Genomic DNA, 21,151 nt, shown 5'->3' with positions numbered 1-21,151 from the left:
TTGCAGAAAGTTTTGCTATAAATCTACTGCTTGTAAGTGTACCGTAATAGTCAACGCATGTAGCGGCAGCACACTCCCTGCGTTACTTACTTTTCTTTGAGCTAATGGTTTTGTATCCTCCTATTTCTTTTGATGACAAAATGAGTTGATATGTACAGAATACAATAGTTTGAGTATTTCAGATTATTTCATTGCATCATCTTCTCTAAATATTACACTAAATCTGCACCTTATCATTTACTGTATCTTTATTGCGTCATAATTGGCAACATAGCTGCTAAGAATTCATCAATATTATATACTTTAAAAAAAATCAAGTCCCTAGAAGGAGTTGTCTCTTTGCTGCAAAACGTGGCACACAGTTAGGCCGGCTGCACATGGCGCCCCCCAGAGACCCCAATACTTACCTGCGGATCCGGCGTCCTACGTCCCGCATAACGCTTCGGCACGACGCACCGCAGTGTCATGTGAGACGCCGGCCACGTCACATGACACGCCCACAGCGTCACATGACGCAGCCGGCCATGTCAAATGACGCGTCGGCCGCGTCATATGACACGGCGGCGGTAGGCGGGGAAGCGGTTTCACGCTATCTTCCGCTGTGCTACAGCGGAAGATGGTGTGACAGACAGCTTCCATTGACTGCAATGGAAGCCGTCCGCGCGTACACCCGCGGCAAATAAAGCATGCCGCGGGTGAGGACGGGAGATTTCACGGTGCGGAATGCCGCAGTGGAATTCCGCACCGTGAGCATTGAGCTATTAGGTTCAATAGAACCTAATAGCTGCTGGCAACGCAGCGGATTTCCGCCGCGTATTACGCGGCGGAAATCCGTCCGTGGGAAGAAGCCCTTACACATCAGGCTGATATGCAAATGATTAGTGTTGTGGCGTAATCAGATCAGCTTTCTTGCCACTAAGGCCTCATGTCCACGGGGAAAATCAGATCCGCTGCAGATTCTCCATGGAGAATCTGCAGCGGGTCCCTCCTGCCCCGCGGACATGAGCGCTGAAAATAGAAATTTAAAAGCATTTACCTATCCGTAGCGTGCGGGGAAGGTCAGCTGTTCCTCACGGCCGGATCTTCATTTTCGGCCGGCGGATGAATTCCTGACGCCGGCGGCACGTCGCCGGCACGTCGTCGACGTGCCGCGCGCATGCGCCGGGCACATCCGCCGAGCCGAAGCAAGGGAGATGCGGCCGTGAGGAAGAGCAGAGCTTCGCGGCCCGCTACGGGTGAGTAAATGCTTTTAATTCCTATTTTAGGTCTCCCGCGGATCCGGACGGCTTCCATAGGCTTCAATAGAAGCCCGCGGGAGCCGACCCCGCGGGAGACCCGCATGAAAATGGAGCATGGTCCAGATTTTTTCATGCTCCATTTTTTTTAAAATCTCTTTTATTGACGATCCGCGGGTATTTATCTACCCGCGGGTGGTCAATGCATCCCTATGGGGTGCGGATCCGCGCGCGGGAGATCCGCTGCGGATTTTAAATCACATTTTGCCCGTGGACATGAGCCCTTACAGCCCTAAAAGTTATTCTACCCTTGGCTTTATAAAACTGCTCACAGAGGCTACTTGTGTGTAGTGGACCTCTTTGTCCACTTGTGTAGAGCTTACTGACAACTAGGCGCCTCTACGATGCAGAGAAGAGATTTCACCTAGTTAACAGAGTTTGAGAGCGGGCGCATTTTTGAAATGTGAGAAGCTTGATGATCGTATCGATGAATTGCCCATCACCTGGGCCATTCTAACCAGACTGTTAGCCAGTATGGGACTATTGAATGTGTAAGGGCATGCACAGAAGGCAGCTGGACTCAGGACATCCTAAACAGACTTCCAATAGAGAGGATTGTCTGATCGTCCAACAAGCATGAGCAGCTCTAACTGTTTCATTGTCTGCCATCCGAAGACGAGTGTCATCATTGTTCTAGACCCTTGTGTCTGTCGGACCCATTTCCAACTGCTTGGCTGAGGGACATTTGGTCTCACGTCGCCCATTAACTGTACTGCCTTTGACACCCACCCACTGTTGCCTCTGTTTGCAGTGGTGTCGTGAAAGACAAAACTGGACTGCTACAGAGTAGAATCGGGTTGTCGTCAGTGACGAATCCAGGTTTAGTTTGGGTAATAACCATGGCCATGTCTGTGTCTAAGGAGAGCTAGGAGTGAGTGCATCAATCCTGGCTTTGCTATGGAACACACTACCCCTACAGTTGGTCACCCCTAGTAGTGGTACGTGGAACAATGACAGCTCAGCGATATGTTCAGGACATCCTGCAGCCACTTGTCTTGTCGCTCATGGCGGCTTCCAAGAGGCATTTCCCAGCAGGATAATGCTTGGCTCCATTCTGCAAGGGTGTCACAGGAATGTCTCCACAACATTGTCACACTTCTGTGGCCTACACAGTCCATCTTAGATGAAAACTTTGAAAGCCTAGGAGTTTGCTCATTCTAGAGGCTCAGATACAGCAAATGTGGACTGATATGCTGCAGGATGCCATATAGAACCTGTATGCCTCTATGCCCGCCCGTATCACATCTAGTATCCAAGCTAGAGGTGGTACAACAGTGTACTAGAGCCTCCATGCCCGCCTGTATCACATATTGTATCCAAGCTAGAGGCATTTCAACAGGGTACTAGAGCCTTCCTTCAAGGGGTCAGTTTTCTGCAATAAACCATCCTTTTGTCCTGATATTGTAATCACTTACCTATATTAACTGTTACCATGCAGGGCGGTGCGGGGTCCCGCGGTCGGCACGCGCCGCTCCGGCATCCTGGAGCTCTGGGATCGGGGCTCTCCCGGCGGCATTGGGCGGCCGGGTGCGGCGGCGTGGGCGTGTCCGCCCGTAGGGTGCCGCCCGCACTCCTCCACCTTTCTTATGCAGCAGTGGGGGAGTGGGCTCCTCTCACTCTCTGCCCCCAGGCGGAGTCTTGCAGTTATAACGCTGGCAGTGACCTGAGCTCACTGTCAGTTATTGGTTCTGTCAGCTACCAGTTAGTTCTGTCTGCAGTTCCCTCCAGTCAGTCCGCTAGTCTGCTTGTCAGCCTCCTTCCCTAGCTTGGTCTAGTGCTCAGCATTTTCTGTTGGTAACTCCATCTGCCTCCTTGTCGGCACTCGGCCCCCTGTTAGGTAGTTCCATCTTCTATAGTCGCCAGGTCCCTAGCCAGGGTAGGGACCGCCGTCCAGTTGTCCGCCTGGGGTTAGCCAGGGTCGAGGCAAGTAGGCAGGGACAGTGGGGTACGGGAAGTTCAGGGCACCCCACCTGGCGCTAAGGGGGTCAGAGTGCCGTAACATTAACGTTACAATGAAACATATAAAGTTTCATTTGATTCAGACAACTACTTCTAGGGGAGGGCTTTTTTTTGACAATGACTGTGCATACTGTCTTTGACTTTTTAGGGGGTCTTATAGTAGCCTACAAGTAGCAGGTTAATTGGGCTTCTTCACTGTTGTTCTGGGTGCTGGTTCCTGCTGTTATGTTAAGAATGAGTGAAGAAAATTCTTACATGACTAGTGAATTGTTCTATACAGGAGCCTTTTTTTGGAAACTTGCATTATTTATATTACTATACCTAGACATGTTTAATTTATTTATATATGTGATATTGAAAGATCGCTTGCAAGAGAATGCTGAAGTAGTGCAGACATCACTCTGGTGAAAAGACATTGTCCTTCACTGCCTCCTTTACCTGATTGCTTGTGACAGTCTGGAGGTCTCCTCTATATATTGCAGTCACTTCCTTACAAAGCATCCTCTTGTCTGATGCTGGTCAGACACCATCTTAGTCGGGTCTCGCAGGACCGGATAGGAATTGCGGATCCCGTGAGCCTTTAATCCTCAGTAATACGTGTATTAATCAAATGCATTGGATTACACAATTCCGCTAGCATTAGTGGGTTTGAATTGCGTAATCTACTTGCAGAAAACAGACAGCAGCGTGTTCTATTTTACCATGGATGTCTGCAACATAGAGACCATTGTTCTCTATTGTCGCAGATATACCCGCAGCCCATACGCAATTACATTGGTGGGGGAAATATAAACAAACAAAAAAGATGTTATGTGCATGTCCCCCTGAGTGAGTACGCAGTCATGTGCAGTATATTACGTGGCCGTAAGCAGGGTCACGGCTGGGCTCACAGCTGGAATCCACTGAGGGCCTCTGCAAGTGGATTCCGCATACGGCTGTGTGAGCCCAACTTTAATGTTATTTTCACTGTTTTATGCTATCAATCCCATGATGCATCTGCACAGCACTTACATGAGCAGCTAGAAACTGTACCATCTCTGCTTCCAGGAAAAAACCCTACCATTACATTTCGTATTCTATATTCACCTAAATAAGCTACAGACCATAACTATACAATCAGGGGGATCAGCTGTGATCTCCTCTATTATAACTGTGTGACAGGAGCTGTATGATCACCATCAGTAACTGTGTTAGGAGTCTGTTTCCCCCTCTAAAGAGTTTGTGTGGTAGGGTCCATCACAGGGATTATGCTGACTGATAAATTGATTAGTTTCAGATAGCATAAACCCAGGCATTTCTGTGCTGGTCAGAATTGAGAACAGTTCACCATCTGAGGATAAGGCGTCTAGGAGTCTCAGGTAGAAAGGAGTAGTAATACTAGCTGACTTATATATACTCGGGGACAGCTACATAATAAATGAAGAAAAGAATCACCGACGTGGCCCTTTAACAGTGACTCCTTGTGATGTGTATCCATAATATTACATCACACATTGTATGATCACATTTATTTTTAGCTAGCAAAACGCTGTTTATGAAACCAGGGAAGATTATTCTGGCCTCTTGGCGGTATATATTTATATTTGTATTAGCAGCAATAACTGCTATATGTTTTCTCTATACTTTATTGATGACTTCTGTGGTTGCGTACCATTTGTTTAGAAATCTCCTGTTTCTTGCGGTATAATGGAAAGATTATTTTCTATTTCTCTACTGAATTTAAGCTAACAAATCCCTAAACAATGGCACAGGTGTATAAACATTATGTGTGCCAGGGGGCAGTATTCTTGTTCCACCAATTCAAAGGTTTACGTGCCTCTTGCTCAATTTAATTAAAGCCCTTAAATAACAGAAATGAGTTAGACAGTGACCGTGTGGGCAGATTGGAAGAGGCTAATGTGATAGAGAGATCATTTGTTCTCAAAATATGAATGTACAATGATAAAAAGTCAAGATCCAAGAGCAGGCTGTCAGTATTCACACAGTGCTGGATTTCTAGTGTGACCAGTTATTTAATTCATCTGCTAGGGTATATGCACACGCTGTATTGTGGTGCGTATTCTGTGCCAAAATACACTTTCAGTACGCATCCCATTGATTTATAATGGGAAACAATATCCATGTCTTGACAACATGTTTTTACTGACACATATTTAACCCCTTAAGGGCATGGCCTATGTTGGCATTGAGGACGCAACGATTTTGAGGGGATTTTTTTCACTGTGGCTTTTATTAATGCCATTTTTGTGTACATAGACTATATTGTAGAGCTTTTATTAATTTTTTTATGATAGCAGGGAGGGAAAACATCAATTCTGTCATTGTCTTTTTTTTGCTTTTTTACAGTGTTAATCATGCAGCATAAATGACAATACATTTTTTCTGCGGGTCAGTACGATTGCAACAATACCTAAATTATTGTTTTTTTTAGGATTTTCCACTTTTCCGCAATAAAAACCCTCTTTCTTGGATATTTTTTTCCCAAATTGCTGCATTCAAAGTCCTATAACTTTTTTTATTTTTCCATGGACTGAGTGCTTGTGAGAGCTTCTTTTTTAACGTGCAGGATGTAAAGTGTGTTCAACTTATTTTACAAGTCATTATGGATACGACAATACCAAACATGTGGGATTTAAAAATGTTTTTTATACTAATAGGGGAAAAAGCACAAAAAAAGGTGTTTTTTTAACTTTTGTTTTTACTTTTTACACTAATTTTATCTTTTTTTTACACTTGTTATGTTCCTATAGGAGACTTGATGCATAACACCTATGATAACTATGATAAAGCATTGCAGGACTTCTGTTCTCCAATGCCTTATCGTTTATTATAGCAATCATAGGCAATGGCAAAGCAGGACACCTGTACCTTGCGTCCTGTTGCCATGGCATCCTGGAGCTACATTGCAGGGTTCCAATGACATTACATAGGGAGTGCCCTCCCTTTTTGAGGCCTTTACATGCTGCAAGCTACATAGATCGCAGTGTTAAGGGGTTTACTGTCCCGATTCACCCCCGCTGTTGCACCAGGAGGCCGGCTGCCAGATGCCGCGGGATATCTTCCGATCTCGCGGCATCCACGTGTCATAAGGTTATGTCATGTTGCGTTAAGCACCACCCTGCCATGACATAACCTTACGTCATGTGGCGTTAAGGAGTTAAAATACCTGTTACGGAAAAAACTGAACTGACATGTCCGTTATTTTTTCATTTTCTACGTTGGATTTCGCCTTTGCAACGATATGTCAAGTTATGTGTCCCCAGGTTTGGATATGTGTTTTGACGTTTATTCGCGCCTCAAAAACGAGAATTAAAAGAGGCATATCTTGATGCAGATTTTTTTTTTTTTCCCCGTTAATTACACCATGTGCACGGTAAAAATTTGTTGTACAGTGAGTTATATGGTTATGTCAGTGTTTTCTTTTGTGCATTTAAATATAGACATCGGGCATACTTTTTATACTTTTATAACATTTGAAAGAGTTTATGAATAGTATTATTGTTTTTTTTACCTGTTGCTTATTGAGCAACAACATCTTTCGATACACAGATTGTAATCACCGTAGTCCCTAAAATGGGAACAATTTCATAGAAAACTTTGAAATGCAAAGACAATTGTTCAGTCATGTCATCTTTGTGCCTCCCATCACTGGCGTGCTGTTAGGGGTTGCAATCGCGACCTGGCCCCTTAGCGAATGGGAGCCTGCGAGCCCCCTGCCATATGCAGTTTCACTGCTGCAGTCCGTTGACCAACTTTGGGTGGCACTAAACGAGGGCCTTTAACCAAGGAAGCTGGCAGCCAATTACAGACTGCAGACTCCCCCGGCGAGTGCTCCTCCCTTCCACTGAGAGACTGCACTTGTGATTAGTCAGAACTGCAGTCTATCAGTGCACTGCCGGCCGTGTGATTGGTCCGGCCGTGCACTGACAGTGTTGGAGGACAGCGGAGGAGTACATGCGGTGTACTCAAATATGGATAGCTGGGGTAGGTTATACCAGTTGTACATATATAATTATATACAGGAGATATCCAGATTATATCAATATGCTCCATATCACTACATACAGGGGGGATGAACATCTCCTTTAGGCCTCATGTCCACGGGGAAAATCGGGCCCGCTACGGATTCTACATGTAGAATCTGCAGCGGGTCCCTCCTGCCCCGCGGACATGAGCGCTGAAAATGGGAATAAATGAGAATAAACTCACCTCCCATCCGCTCCGTTTCTTCTCTTCGCGGCGGCGTCATCTTCTCTCGTCGCGGCCGGATCTTCATTCTTCGGCTCGGCGGATGTGCATGATGACGTCGGTGACGTGCCTCGCGCATGCGCCGGGCCGAAGCAAAATGATCCGGCCGCGACTGAGAGAAGATGGCGCGGCGCCGAAGAGAAGAACCGGAGCGTGTGAGTAAAATATGATTTTTGTGTCCCGCGGATCCGGACGGCTTCCATAGGCTTCAATAGAAGCCCGCGGGAGCCGTCCCCGCGGGAGACCCGCATGAAAATGGAGCATGGTCCAGATTTTTTCATGCTCCATTTTTTTTAAAATCACTTTTATTGACGATCCGCGAGTATTTATCTACCCGCGGGTGGTCAATGCATCCCTATGGGATGCGGATCCGCGCGCGGGAGAAGAGTTAAAATCCGCTGCGGATTTTAATTCTTATTTTCCCCGTGGACATGAGGCCTTAGACACTGATATGGGCCATGCTGGTAGAAAGCTAACTTCACACGAGAGACCACGATATCGGCCATGAATCCCAGTCCAATATCGCGCTCACCAACATGCAATTTATATCAAAACCGCCTTGCATCACTTCGGGGAAGTAGCGTTTCTCCACCACAGCTGTCAGCGAAAGGATTGCGGAATTTCTCCTATTGCTTTCAGCGGGGAAACCTTGCACTGTGTGCACCTAGCACGTGGTGCAATGCTGCTGTTGGCCCCATTGAAAACAATGAGCTGCGTTAGGGCATGCCCAAAGACAGGGCAACCTGCGATTTGTTTCAAAAATCGCTCATGTGAATGACTCTATTCAAAGAATGAGGTTCAGATTCGTGTGAGATCTGTGAGTCTCACAACACACAAATTTCGTGCAGTTTTCTCCGCCATGTGAAAACTGCCTAAACTGGTTATCTCCTGTATATAATGGTTATCTTCTGTATATAATTATATTTTCATCTGGTATAATTTATACATCCTGTCTATAGTGATATGTACCATGCTGGTATAACCTGGGTATCTCCTGTATATTATAGATGTACAGCTGGTTTAAGTTATACATCCTGTATATAGTGATAGCGACCATGCTGGTTTACCCTGGCCCAGGGTTTACCAGCATGGTTGATATTTCTATATACAGGATGTATAACTTGTACCACCTGTACATATACAATTATATAAAGGATATACCCAGGTAAGGGTGATTTCACACCTGCACTGGGGATTACACTTTTCTGCTTTGTTTGCCTCAGTCTGGATGGACTCCACTGACTATAAAGGGGGGTGCATCCAGTTGCCTAGCTTTTAGGCCTCATGTCCAAGGCACGCGCGGATTCCGTGCACTGAATCCTGCGCAGGGTCCAACACTGCCAACGGCCAGTGAGCCCTGTTTACCTGCATTTCCCTGACAGTGGCGTCCACACAGACCCCTCCACTTTCATGTTTGCGGTACTGCACATGGTCCTCCTGGATCGCCGTCGGACATGCGCAGTACAGATTTTTTTTTTTTTAAATCCCCTGCTTTCCTACTGATCCACGTCACGTCCACAGTGTCAGCTGCATGTATGCCACGGATCGGGCGGCTTCCATTGACTTCAATAGAAGCCATCAGTGCGGGGTCCGCACAAAAATGGAGCATGCTGCGATTTGTTTTCTGGACCTAAGGCCTCCCTCACACAGGCGTCTGCAGAAACGTAGCGTTTTTCAACACTGCGTTTACTGCAGACTCATGCGTTATGCCAGTGTTTTGGCTGCGTTTTTTTTAGCATAGCTAAAAACGCAGCCAAGGATGCTAAAAAAAAAAGAAAACTCGCCTTGCAGGGGCCGTTTGGTCCCCAACGGTGTTTTCTGAGATTTGGGCCAGCTGCCGAGCACTTGCCAAGCCGGCAAAGCATCTATTGCTGGAGACGGGGTTTGAATTCCCTGCCTCTCAGCAAGAGATTGCTCTGATTGGCTGAATCGGCTCAGTGACAGCCCTCTCACCCAATCATAGCAAGTGCTGGATGCACCAATTACAGCCATAGATGCTTTGCCGGCTTGACAAGTGCCTGGCAGCCGGCCCGAATCTCCGAAAAATGAAGGGCCGAAAATGGTTAAAGATGGAACATGCATCGCTGTCAAAGTGCAGCGTTGGAAATATAATGCCCTTTAAATATTTTTTATTCTATATATATTTTACTCTCAGAAAAGTCCTTTGCGTTCAGAATATTTCGCAACAGCATTGCAGAATATACCCTGGCTTGTGCATTGACATGACATTGCCAGGCTTGCCTAGAAAATATTTTTATTTTGTTTTATATGCATTTTTATCCATTTTGATTATTGCATTGGATTTTGACTAAAATTATTTTTTATAACTAAATTTCAGCTTTTTGTTTTACTGCCCTTCTTTCCATGTCTACCATTAGACAACAAAAATGTAACATGGCTCCTTCTTGGTGTTCTCACTGTTCAACCCTCGGCTCCTCTTCACCCTCTTGATGTCCACCTTGGTCATCTGCTTTTCTTCACTTTTACTGCAATTTTCCTTCTTGGTGCTTTTAAGTTCTCCCGCACTAGGAGACATGTCTTGGATCATATGACAATTGGCTCATTTGTCTTTACAGTCTCTTTAATCATTAACTATTCTTTCCCCTGCTTACTGTAGCTACAAGCCGATCTTTGGACTATCCTTTCAGATCTTCATATTGCCTGTTCTGGTTTATTCATTTAACTTTATGGTTTCCTCTTCGGTAGGCAAGGTTTCCTACACAGACTCTATTTGTACACTTTTCCATTTTTAGCCTATTGATCATCGAAGTACCTTTGTTTGCTATCTTTGAATGGTTTCCCAGAGGTATTGTTCATACTGTACATTGTTTTTGCTTTACGTAAAGTAATAAAACGTTTGAATAGAAAATAGTCCAACAATTGAAAATAGTAGTCCTTATTTCCTAAACTGTTGATGTGCTAGAGTGTGGTATCTGGAATACTCATGCTAAGATACCTTTTTCAATTTCTACAGATATCTGGGCTATTGGCTGCATTTTTGCAGAATTGTTAACATCGGAACCTATTTTTCATTGTCGTCAAGAAGATATCAAGACAAGTAACCCATTCCATCATGACCAGCTTGATCGTATATTTAGTGTAATGGGATTTCCCGCAGGTATTTACCTTATTTGCCGATGAGTAGCTTTATTTGCTATGAGCAGCTATGTTCGTCAAAAGAAGATTGCATGCCTTATTTTTAGTATTTTACTTTATAGAACCAATAGTAACAGTCTAAACAAGTATTCCATGTTTACACTTAAATAATCTTCCCTGAAATGTGTTAATTTAACATAAGTCTAAGAGCTGTGCCTGCAGTTACTTGCGCCGGTCACTACACAGGAAATGGAGCAGCAGCTTCCGCTCCGATCCTGGTCCAGCCCAGAAATGGCAGCTGGCGCTGCCTGGAAGACCCCTTTAATGAGCCTATATCTTCCTTGTTCTGCAGCCAAAACAAATCTTTAGACTTGAAGTATTCGGACTATTTTGATTTAGTTGAATCCACTAAACTTACTATTAAAGGGGTGTTCTGATTGTCAACATTTTTGGCATATCCACAGTTTGCACATGGAGCATACAGTGGCTGGGAATTGGCAGATAGTTGAAGGTCCCAAGTCTAATAGTTGAAGGTCCCAAAAATGCAACCTACGCCTATAATGTATTTAAAGCCTCTCTCACGCAGGTGTTTAGCGGGCGTTCTTAATGGATGCTACCATGTTTCCCCGAAAATAAGACAGTGTCTTATATTAATTTTTGTTCAAAAAGGTTTAACTTTTTTACATGTATAGCTGGCTGGACACTATTTAAATTGACTTTTTTAATTAACTGTTAGCAGGGCTTAATTTTGGAGTAGGGCTTATATTTCAAGCATCCTCGAAAATCATTTTGCAACCTCAAAAATTCTGGAAAATCATGCTATGTCTTATTTTCAGGGTATGTCTTATTTTCAGGGAAACAGGGTAAAAACACTGCAGCAAGCCTCTATTCATTTCAATGGGGCTTCTGAGACAAGCGTTTCAGTGCAGTGTTTATAACTGGAGCTAATATGAACGCTATATGTTATATTTTCGGGTATTCAACATGTTTTTAACCCTGCATTGTCCATTGAAATGAATGCTGCGCCTAAAATCTGCTGTTAAAAATGCTGTGTACAGTGTTTTTAACACTACTATGCCATCAGGGGGAATGGTGACATCATCAGGTTACTTTGTCTGCATTGTCATTGCACAAAATATGCAGTGAAAATGCAGGCAAACGCTCACAGAAACACTGTAAAACGCTGCTCTCATAAAGGCTGAAGATGGGGAATCGTCTTTAAGTTTGCTGGTATTGGCAGCACTATTTTGTCTCCTTTCTAAATATAAGATGTCTGTATAAATGTTCTCATACTTACCATTTTAATACTGCTTTTTTGATTTGTCTCAAGTAAAAAGGTAAAACTTTCTGTTTAGATAAAGATTGGGAAGATATCAGAAAGATGCCAGAATATCCTACTCTTCAAAAAGACTTCAGAAGAACTACGTAAGATTATAGAACATTCTCTTTAACCTCTAAATGACCAGCCACTTTTTTCTTTGTCCTTTTTTTAATCACGCTTTCCAAGAGCTGTAACTTTCTATTTGTTTTTCATTGACACAGCTGTATAAGTTCTTATTTTTGCAGGACAAATTAATGGTTTTAATGGTGTTATTTAATGCACCATATAATGTACTGCTAAAAGTTTAAACATTTCTAAGTGGGGTGAAATGGAAAAAGACACAACTGTGCCATTAATTTTTTTGGAGAGATTACTTTTATGGCATTCACAGTGCAGTAAAAATGGCATATTGACTTCATTTTGTGGGTCAGTATGGCAAGCGGTATGTTTTACTACTTTAAAAAAAAAAAGAAAACTTTATACTGTGAAAAAAATGTGACTTCTAGTTTATTAGTACCAATAAAGTATCACATTTTCACTGTGCTTGAAAAAAAGTGATATGTTTGATATTTCAGACTTTTACAGACACATCAATACCCTTTTATTTTTGTTTACGTGATAAGTGGAATTTTTTTTTTTACCTAAAATATTATCCTTTTTTTTTAGTCTCTATAGGGAATTCGAATTGGCAGTCATCTGATTCCAGGTACAATATACTGCAATACTCCAGTATTGGAGCATATTGTACATTTACCAGCAGATGGGCTTAGTAGGCTGGAATCCATCACAAGCCTAGCCTTCATAAGGCCTAGGCCAATGGGAAGCCAGCGGGGACCGCTCCCCTCTAGCCAGCTCCTTAGATGCTGCGGTCAGCATTGACTACAGCATTTCAACAGATAAACAGCTGCAAGCAGAGCTAGCTATGAGCACAGCCATTGCTCTCAGAAACAGCAGTTAGCCACTGGGTATGATGCGAGCTCAGTGACCCACAACAGATGCACCTGTCATAGGTCGTTAAGGGGTTAAAAAAACTTTTTGTGTGTGTTTTCTGTCTTGATATAGCAGTACAAAAATACCATATAAATTTTGAATATATTTCATATAAAATTAAATATAAAGGCCAGTGTAACAATGTTTCAGTGCTACACAATCCAGAAACAAGTGAAACATTTTGCCTTTATGAATTGCTCAAAATAGTAAGCCATAACTAGACAAGCATGGTGTACATTACCTGTCGATGTTATAAACTTATAAACTCTTCATCTCAAGCACCTTTGCAAACCAGTAATCACATCATGCTTAAGGCCCATTTACACCAGCAGATGATCGCTCAAACGACAGTTTGAGTGACAGCTTTGAGCCATCATTTTGCATAAACTATTAAGTAGCTACTCAGCTGCTTAATAGCTTATTAGCATGCAAATGAAGCCTTAGCTGAATGCAGTTAATAGCTGGAGGGCTCTTATCTGCACTCAGCTCCTTTGTTCTCTGACTGGAAACAATGCTATCAGCACTACCCGCAGAGAACTCAGCGTGCAGTCCTGATAAGACCACATGACGATTTTTAGGTTGACCTGAATTTAATGATCAGCTAGCAGTGCACGAAAAGTGCACAATGGCTGTGCGTTTAGACTCAACAATATGTTGCCCTGACTAAGGCCAGCATATTTTATCCCCATAAAGGTATAATAGCACAAACGGCACAAAAAATATTGCGCATTTTGTCGAATAAGTATTTTAACCCCTTAGTAACCAAGCCTGTTCACGCCTTAATGACCAGGCCAAATTTTGGAAATCTGACGTGTCACTTTAACATAAAAATAACTCTGTACAGGTTTTACATATCCAAGTGATTCTAACATTTTTTTTGACACATATTATACTATACATATTATAGAGTATGTTTATATTTATTAAAAGTACGTACGGTACAAATTTAACATTACTTATCAATGTTTTGAGGAACATTTTTTCCTATACCAAGCCTAGATTGCAAAGGCTCATAGGTGTCAGCATGATAGATATCCCCACAAATGACCCCATTGTAAAAAATACACATTTGAATATATTCACTGAGGGGCGTCATGAGTATTTTAACCCCACGGTTTATTTTCAGGAATTAATGCAATTTAGAGGAGAAAAAATTCACATTTTTGCAAATATGTCATTTATAGTGCACATGATAAGGAGGATTTGCACCCAAAATGGATACCCCTGTTTGTCCTGTGTTCATAAACATACCCAATGTGGCCCTAATCTTGTGTCTCTATACACAACAGGGCCTAAACCAAAAGTAGCTGCTGGTGGTTTTTCAGAACAGACATTTTACTTGAAGGTAATTTAGACCCCATTGCCCATTTGTAGAGCCCTTGAGCGGCCAAAACAACAGAGAACCTCCAAAAATGATCCTATTTTGAAAACTAGACCCCTTAACGAGTTCATCTAGGGGTGTACTGCGTATTTTTACCCCACAGTTTTTGAATGAATCTAAGCAAAGAAGAAGAAAAAATAACGATTTTCAGTTTTTTGGCAATTATGTCATATTAAAAACAGGTTTTTTTTGTACAGCACGCACATGAATGAAGACTTGCACCCCAAAATGGATCCCCTGTTTGTCCTGTGTTCAGAAACACACCCATTGTGGCCCTAATCTTCTGTCCGTATGCACATTGGGGCCCAAACCAAATGGAGCAGCCGGTGGTTTTCAAAACAGACATTTTGCTTGAAGATGTTTTAGGCCCTAGTGCACGCTTTCAAAGCCCTTGAGTGGCCAAAATGATGGAGAACCCCCACAAATGACCCAATTTTGAAAACTAGACTTTGTAACACATTCATCTAGGGGTCTGTTTGAATAAATCTGAGCAAAGCAGGAGGAAAAAATTATTTACATTTTTTTTGGCAATTGTGGCATTTTAAAAATGTTTTATTTTGTACGCATATGTACGAATCTAGACTTTCAACCCAAAATGGATACCCCCGTTTGTCCCGTGTTCAGAAACCAACCCGTTGTGGCCCTAATATTTTGCCCGTATGCACAATGTGGCTCAAACCGAAAGGAACATTAAACTTCAACTGTGTTTTAACTTTTACGTAATCACTATTATCCATTGGATAACAGCGATCAGGTGACCAGGGACTGCGTACCGCAGCTCCCTGTGAAATATCTAGGCTCTTGGCTATGTGTGGTATCCAGGAGCAGGGAGATTTTAAATTACCCTGGCAATCCATGGCTTTTTCACATGTGTCTGCCATTTTGGGGGTGGGCACGTGCGCAGAAGCCGGGGTAAGGTCCGCGGATAAATCCGAGGGCCTTAGATATGTAATCTCATCTCCCCTCATGGCTCCCAGTGACATTTCTTCTCTTGACTACACATGGGAGCCAGGGAGATTTTTGAATTTCCCAGGCGTGCATGCGCAGAAGGCGCCATCGGGATCGGGAGGCCAGAACACCACGTGGCATCATGGAGGACGGGAGTGACTTTTTTTTACTTTAAATTGACTTTCATATGATCGCCGGGGATCATGTGACAGGGGAGGAGGTGTCCTGCGGCCAGGGATGACAGCTCCAGGTTGCTGGCTACCTCCGATAACCAGCAGCATAGAGCTGTCACGTCAAGAGCTTGCAGGCTTTTAATCCCCACAGGGAGCATGTTTTTACGTCCCTGGAGATTAACCCTCTCAAATCCACTGTCTGACTTCTGAAGACATTATGATTTAAGGCTGTACAGTTCCAATGTTGGAAGACATCCATCGGAGTTCTCTTACTGTATATTGCTAGCCTCTCTGCTGTCGGAGCCTATCCAACGTGTCACCTCATGCAGTACTGGCTTTAGCCAGCATATAGTGCCATTGTATAGCAGCAGCAAAAGAATAAGCCCCCTAGGAAAACCAGGATAGAAATTGGATTGGAAAGGGTTAAAGCCCAGCAAGCTAGGATGTAAAAAGGCAATGGGGTGGTCACTAAGGGGTTAAAAAGAATTATGCTTATGCGTCCCGCTTTTTCACTGTTGAGTACAATGTGCGGTCATCACTCAACAGTGAGAGACATGTATGGTTATTGCTCTCTTCATGATACACTGAAATTGTAAGTATATATCCAACATAGCATTATAAATAAAATTCCCATTTACAAAGAATATTTGCCATGTCCTTTGCCATTGACTAAGTAGCATACTATTCTGATAGATATTCTTTGAAGCAGTTATCCCACCATGGAAACCCTGTTCAACAATGAAGCTAGCACGGGGATCAGCTGATCACCACAGGTGTGACTTTTCTAGCTCCCAATGTTATTGCCAGAAGTTGTAGCCAACTATACATTTCCAGCTACTGCATTAGAAATGTAGTATTACATGACAGCAATACGGGGATAAGCTTAAACCTCCAGAGAGTGATCCATTGAGGTTGCTTTGTATCAGTGGTACTCTCAAACTGGAACCTCTCTCTAGGATGTCTATAAGCCAGAATAGGGCATATATAAGGGTCTGTCTTGGAGAAACAGTTCCAGGAAGGATAAACAGTTGGGCATCATTGTGATAAATGAGGCCAAGTATTCCGTACAAATATGTATCAAAATGTGTGCATATAAGTTACTAGCTGATATACCCGGCTATGCCCGAGTTAATTTGGTACAGGTGTTTACTGTTGTTCGCACAGAAAATGTATATACATAGAGGAGTGTTAGATTCTCCTCAGCCTGCATGTACCGATGTCCCTCTGCAAAATATGCTGCCCCTTTCACTCTCCCCACTTTTTACCATTAAAGGTGATGCCCCTTTTTATTCAAATTTCACCCCAGACTGGAGGGTGCAGCCCATTTTTAGACTTAAAGGCATGCTCCGTCTCTGCAGTCCATGGCTGCTTCCTTATGTGTTATATTCTCCTCAGTATATACACATAAAGGTGAGGTTGATTCTCCTCAGTATATTCACATAGAGGTCAGTTAGATTCTCCTCAGTATATACACAAAGAGGTGAGGTAGATTCTCCTCAGTATATGCACACAGAGGTCAGTTAGATTCTCCTCAGTATAAACACGTAGAGGAGTGTTAGATTCTCCTCACTATATACACATAAAGGTGAGGTAGATTCTCCTCAGTACATACACATAGAGTTGAGGTAGATTCTCCTCAGTATATGCAAATAGAGGTGAGGTAGATTCTCCTCAATATACAAATAATTTCTCCTGGTTTTATAGTCTCTAAGAAATGAACTTTGTCATGTATCGCGAATTTTCACAATTTTTTGATGCTTAGAATTGAATATTGATGTTGCGACCCCTTTACTTTTTCTATTAGGAACATAAAGAATGGTCGTGGCAAATTTCATGTTTGTGCAGTTCAGATGTGTGTTATTAGTTACATTACATAGGGGGTCACTTACTTTCACACTTAGACTTGAATAATCAAGTTGTTACCCCTTTACCTTTCCTACTTAGGATTTAAAGAATGGTTGTGCCAAATGTCAAGTTTGTACGACACCGGGAAGTTAGAGAATTAGTGGTGAGTCAGTCAGTCAGTGAGGGCTTTCACCTTTATAAAAAATGGATAATAAGTAACTGCAAATAAGCTTCCCTTGATGTGGCTGGTACACATCAAGAGAAGATGAAAAATATGCCAAAACGTTGATCTCTGCTCCACTTAGCTAGCTCCTATTTGATAAACCCTAGATGAGAATATAACAGTGTGGTTTTATGCATTAACAATAAGTCCTCTAGACGGGCTGATCAAACTGTTATTGACAGCCATGGATATCCAGAGCACTTTTTGCAATCTGTAAAAACATTCACACAGTGTGTGTGGCGTAAGGAGATATAATGGAACCATTACGGTAGTAAACAGCTTTGCTGCCAAAACTAGGAGTATTGACTGAAGTGAAAGGAATAAAAGCCAAGAGCTTACTTCAAAAACATTGTCAGAACGCGCTTATTTTGATTGTAATACTTAGCTGGGGTCAGACGTTTTTGCTGACAGCGGTGCTTTTGAATATTCTACTTGTCTGGCTCCAATATGATCATATTAGTGAAACTGTTTTCTAAGTGCAGCGGCAATTTTCTGACCAATAAATGTATTTTGCAGGTACGCTAACAGCAGCTTAATAAAATACATGGAAAAGCACAAGGTGAAGCCTGATAGTAAAGTTTTTCTTCTGGTAAGTGAAAAGATTACTAATAAAATTTACAATAAACAGAATGTTAAATTACCTCTCGAGTATTGAGTTAGCTTTAGGCCTCATGTCCACGGACGGGTCGGATTCCGTGTGGGAAATCCCGCATGGAAATCCAGATCTGCCCGCGGCCAGTGACCCATGCTTACCTGGATTTCCCTGGCAGCGGCGTCCACGCGGATCTCTCCACTTACTGGTTCGCTGCACTGCACATGGTCCTTATGGCTCGCTGTCGGACATGTGCAGTACAGTTTTTTTCTTTTTTAAATCTCCCGCTTTCCCGCAGGATCTGTGGCATGTCCGCAGTTTCAACTGCAGGCGCGCTGCAGATTGGACGGCTTCCCTTGACTTCAATGGAAGCTGTCCGTACGGGATCCGCACAAAAATGGAGCATGCTGCAATTTGTTTTCCTGACCAAAAGGTCCACAAAATAAATCCGCGTGCTTAAATTAATTTGCGGACGCCAATGCTTCCCTATGGGCGGCTTGATTGACATCTCCCAGGTGGGTTCGGCAAATCAAACTCGCCCGTGGACATGAGGTCTTACTGTAACACCCCTTCACACGTTTAATTTTGAGACGTTGTTTAGAGTGGATTTTGTGTCAGTCTGTGTCAAATTCAATGGCAAACCACATCCCATGCATGTGAATAGAGTTTAAGCAACTCCATGCAACAGTAATTTTCAGGGCAGACCACTGAGGAAGCCACAGAGTATGGTGATACACATGGGGTTCTTTGAAACCCTGCCTGTTGTCTTCCTATTGTTGCTCATCATATCTCAGGGTGCCTTGTATACCTTCTGTCCATATGTTTCTTTTCTTGTTATGTTTTGTCATCTCATCAGGTCACATCTACATCTGTTACACGTGTACCTTTCCATATGCCCCTTGGGCTTCGTTGGCACTTTATGCAGCACACTTTGAAGGTGTATATCCACTTGACTTGAACTCTATACAGTGTCTGGTGGGAATGCTAAGAGGGTGTATTTTGATATCTATTTCATTTTCTATGTGCATTGTTGTTCTTGGTACACCACTTTGAATTATTGTCTATACTGGAAACTTTTTGTTGTTTTTGGCCTCATGTCCACAAGTAATATCAGGCCCGCACCGATTTCTGCAGCTGATGCACTATAATTGTCTTTTTTTAAATGCAGGAGATCAGTTGAGATAGAGCTCCCACATGTGTGATCCATGTTAAAGTGGAGCATGCTGCATTTTTTTTCCAGCGCATGCAATCCGTAAATCACTTAAAATACCACCTGTGGCTATTTAATTAACCGCAGGTGGTCAATGCATTCCTATGGAATGCGGATTTGCGTTTTTTCTCCCACGTGGATTTGCTAAATATAATTTCCCTGTGGACATAAGCCCTTCGAGGGTCCCTTTCTGGGATTGTCATTTATCATGCTGACATATCCATTGTTCTTGTATACATTAGACAATTGTTAATCACTAAAGACTATACTACTGATACATGCTTTATTATTTCTATGAGTACACAGCTTTAACCTTTATACACACCATCTAGGTATTTGTTTTGCGCCCTTCATTACAGGTGCCTGGCTGTGGCACCTGATTTATGGTGTTTTGATTCTGGTGCCCACGCTCCCGCATAGTTTGGCTTTGGGTGGATTTTTGGCATTGGCATGAAAATAAATAATATGTTACCTATTTCCGACACAAACACCAAGGAATTGCTCCATTAAAGGGGTTGTCCCGCGTCGAAACGGATAGTGCTTACCTGAATCCCCGCGCTCCGGTGACTTCTTACTTACCTTGCGAAGATGGCCGCCGGGATCTTCACCCTCGGTGGACCGCAGGTCTTCTGTGCGGTCCATTGCCGATTCCAGCCTACTGATTGGCTGGAATCGGCACGTGACGGGGCGGAGCTACGAGGAGCCGCTCTCCGGCACGAGCGGCCCCATTCAGAAAAGAAGAAGACCGGACTGCGCAAGCGCGTCTAATCGGGCGATTAGACGCTGAAAATTAGACGGCACCATGGAGACGAGGACGCTAGCAACGGAACAGGTAAGTGAATAACTTCTGTTTGGCTCATATTTAATGCACGATGTACATTACAAAGTGCATTAATATGGCCATACAGAAGTGTATACCCCCACTTGCTTTCGCGGGACAACCCCTTTAAGGCCGAATGCAGACGACCGGATCGTATTCCGACTGTGAGATTCTCGCAGCGGGGTGCGACCCCGTGACCCGTGGCTTACCTGTCCGACGTTTTCGCTCTGCTAAAGTTCCAGCTGGCGCACAGCCACGCATACGCTATGCAGAGCCAGCGCATCAGTGATGACGTAGCAGTGTGAGCCTCTGCGAAGCTCACACTAAAATAGGACATGCCGCGATTTTGTTATCGTGCAAGTTTTGCATGATCAAAATTGCGGCTGTCTGCATAGGATGGCATAAACCAATGCAATCCTATGGCAACATGCAACGGTGGAAATTCCGCGCAGAGTCTCGCTGTGTAATTTCTGCCCGTGTGCATTCGGCCTTAATGACAATAGGACTAATCTTTTTAACACCTGCAGCACTTCGACAGGAGAAATATGATGGGCAGCCTACAATTTTTTCTACGATAATATATGTTGGATCTTAAGCAGACATTTAAACATACCCATATAATAGGGAATTACCTTCTGAACAATGGCTACTGGCATTATTAATAACAAATGTGATAATAGAGCAGGCTGTTGATGGGGAAACAAAAATCCACTTCTGCATTAGTACAATCACTCATAATTCTGTGCAAAGTTCTAATAAAAAAGATAGCTCAGAGTATTGGTCAAAATACAGCTCCCTAATGTAACTAACATCTTCATACAAGAGCCTCAAAGTAAAACTTTATCAAAAGTCATATTGATTTTACCAGTCTGTTACCACTAAATGTATCTCACCTTTTAAAGGGCCACTTCAGCAAACACACATGTTACCACCCCTGCCCATGTCTTATGATTGCCTTCACACTCTAGGCGTCTCCTCTTTGTATCCCAGTCACTTCCTTGTACCTCAGCCCCTTGTCTGATGCTTATCAGGCAACATCTTGAGAGTAAG

The 21,151-nt window shown here is 43.2% G+C and overlaps 1 protein-coding gene across 2 annotated transcripts in view; it reads left to right on the top strand.

Moving 5' to 3' along the window:
• The window catches only part of CDK19 (cyclin dependent kinase 19), a 177,921-nt gene that overhangs the window by 136,372 nt on the left and 20,398 nt on the right, over positions 1 to 21,151 (top strand). For both annotated transcript variants that reach the window (XM_066606997.1, XM_066607002.1), the window contains exons 7-9: positions 10,477 to 10,620; positions 11,954 to 12,023; positions 17,996 to 18,068. In XM_066606997.1, coding sequence (XP_066463094.1) covers positions 10,477 to 10,620; positions 11,954 to 12,023; positions 17,996 to 18,068 — 287 coding nt within the window. The remainder of the gene's footprint in view (positions 1 to 10,476; positions 10,621 to 11,953; positions 12,024 to 17,995; positions 18,069 to 21,151) is intronic.

Source organism: Eleutherodactylus coqui, chromosome 1 (assembly GCF_035609145.1).
Source record: "Eleutherodactylus coqui strain aEleCoq1 chromosome 1, aEleCoq1.hap1, whole genome shotgun sequence".
Taxonomy (NCBI): Eukaryota; Metazoa; Chordata; class Amphibia; order Anura; family Eleutherodactylidae; genus Eleutherodactylus; species Eleutherodactylus coqui.
The sequence above is the reverse complement of the archived record's forward strand: the minus strand, read 5'-3'. Positions and strand labels throughout refer to the sequence as shown.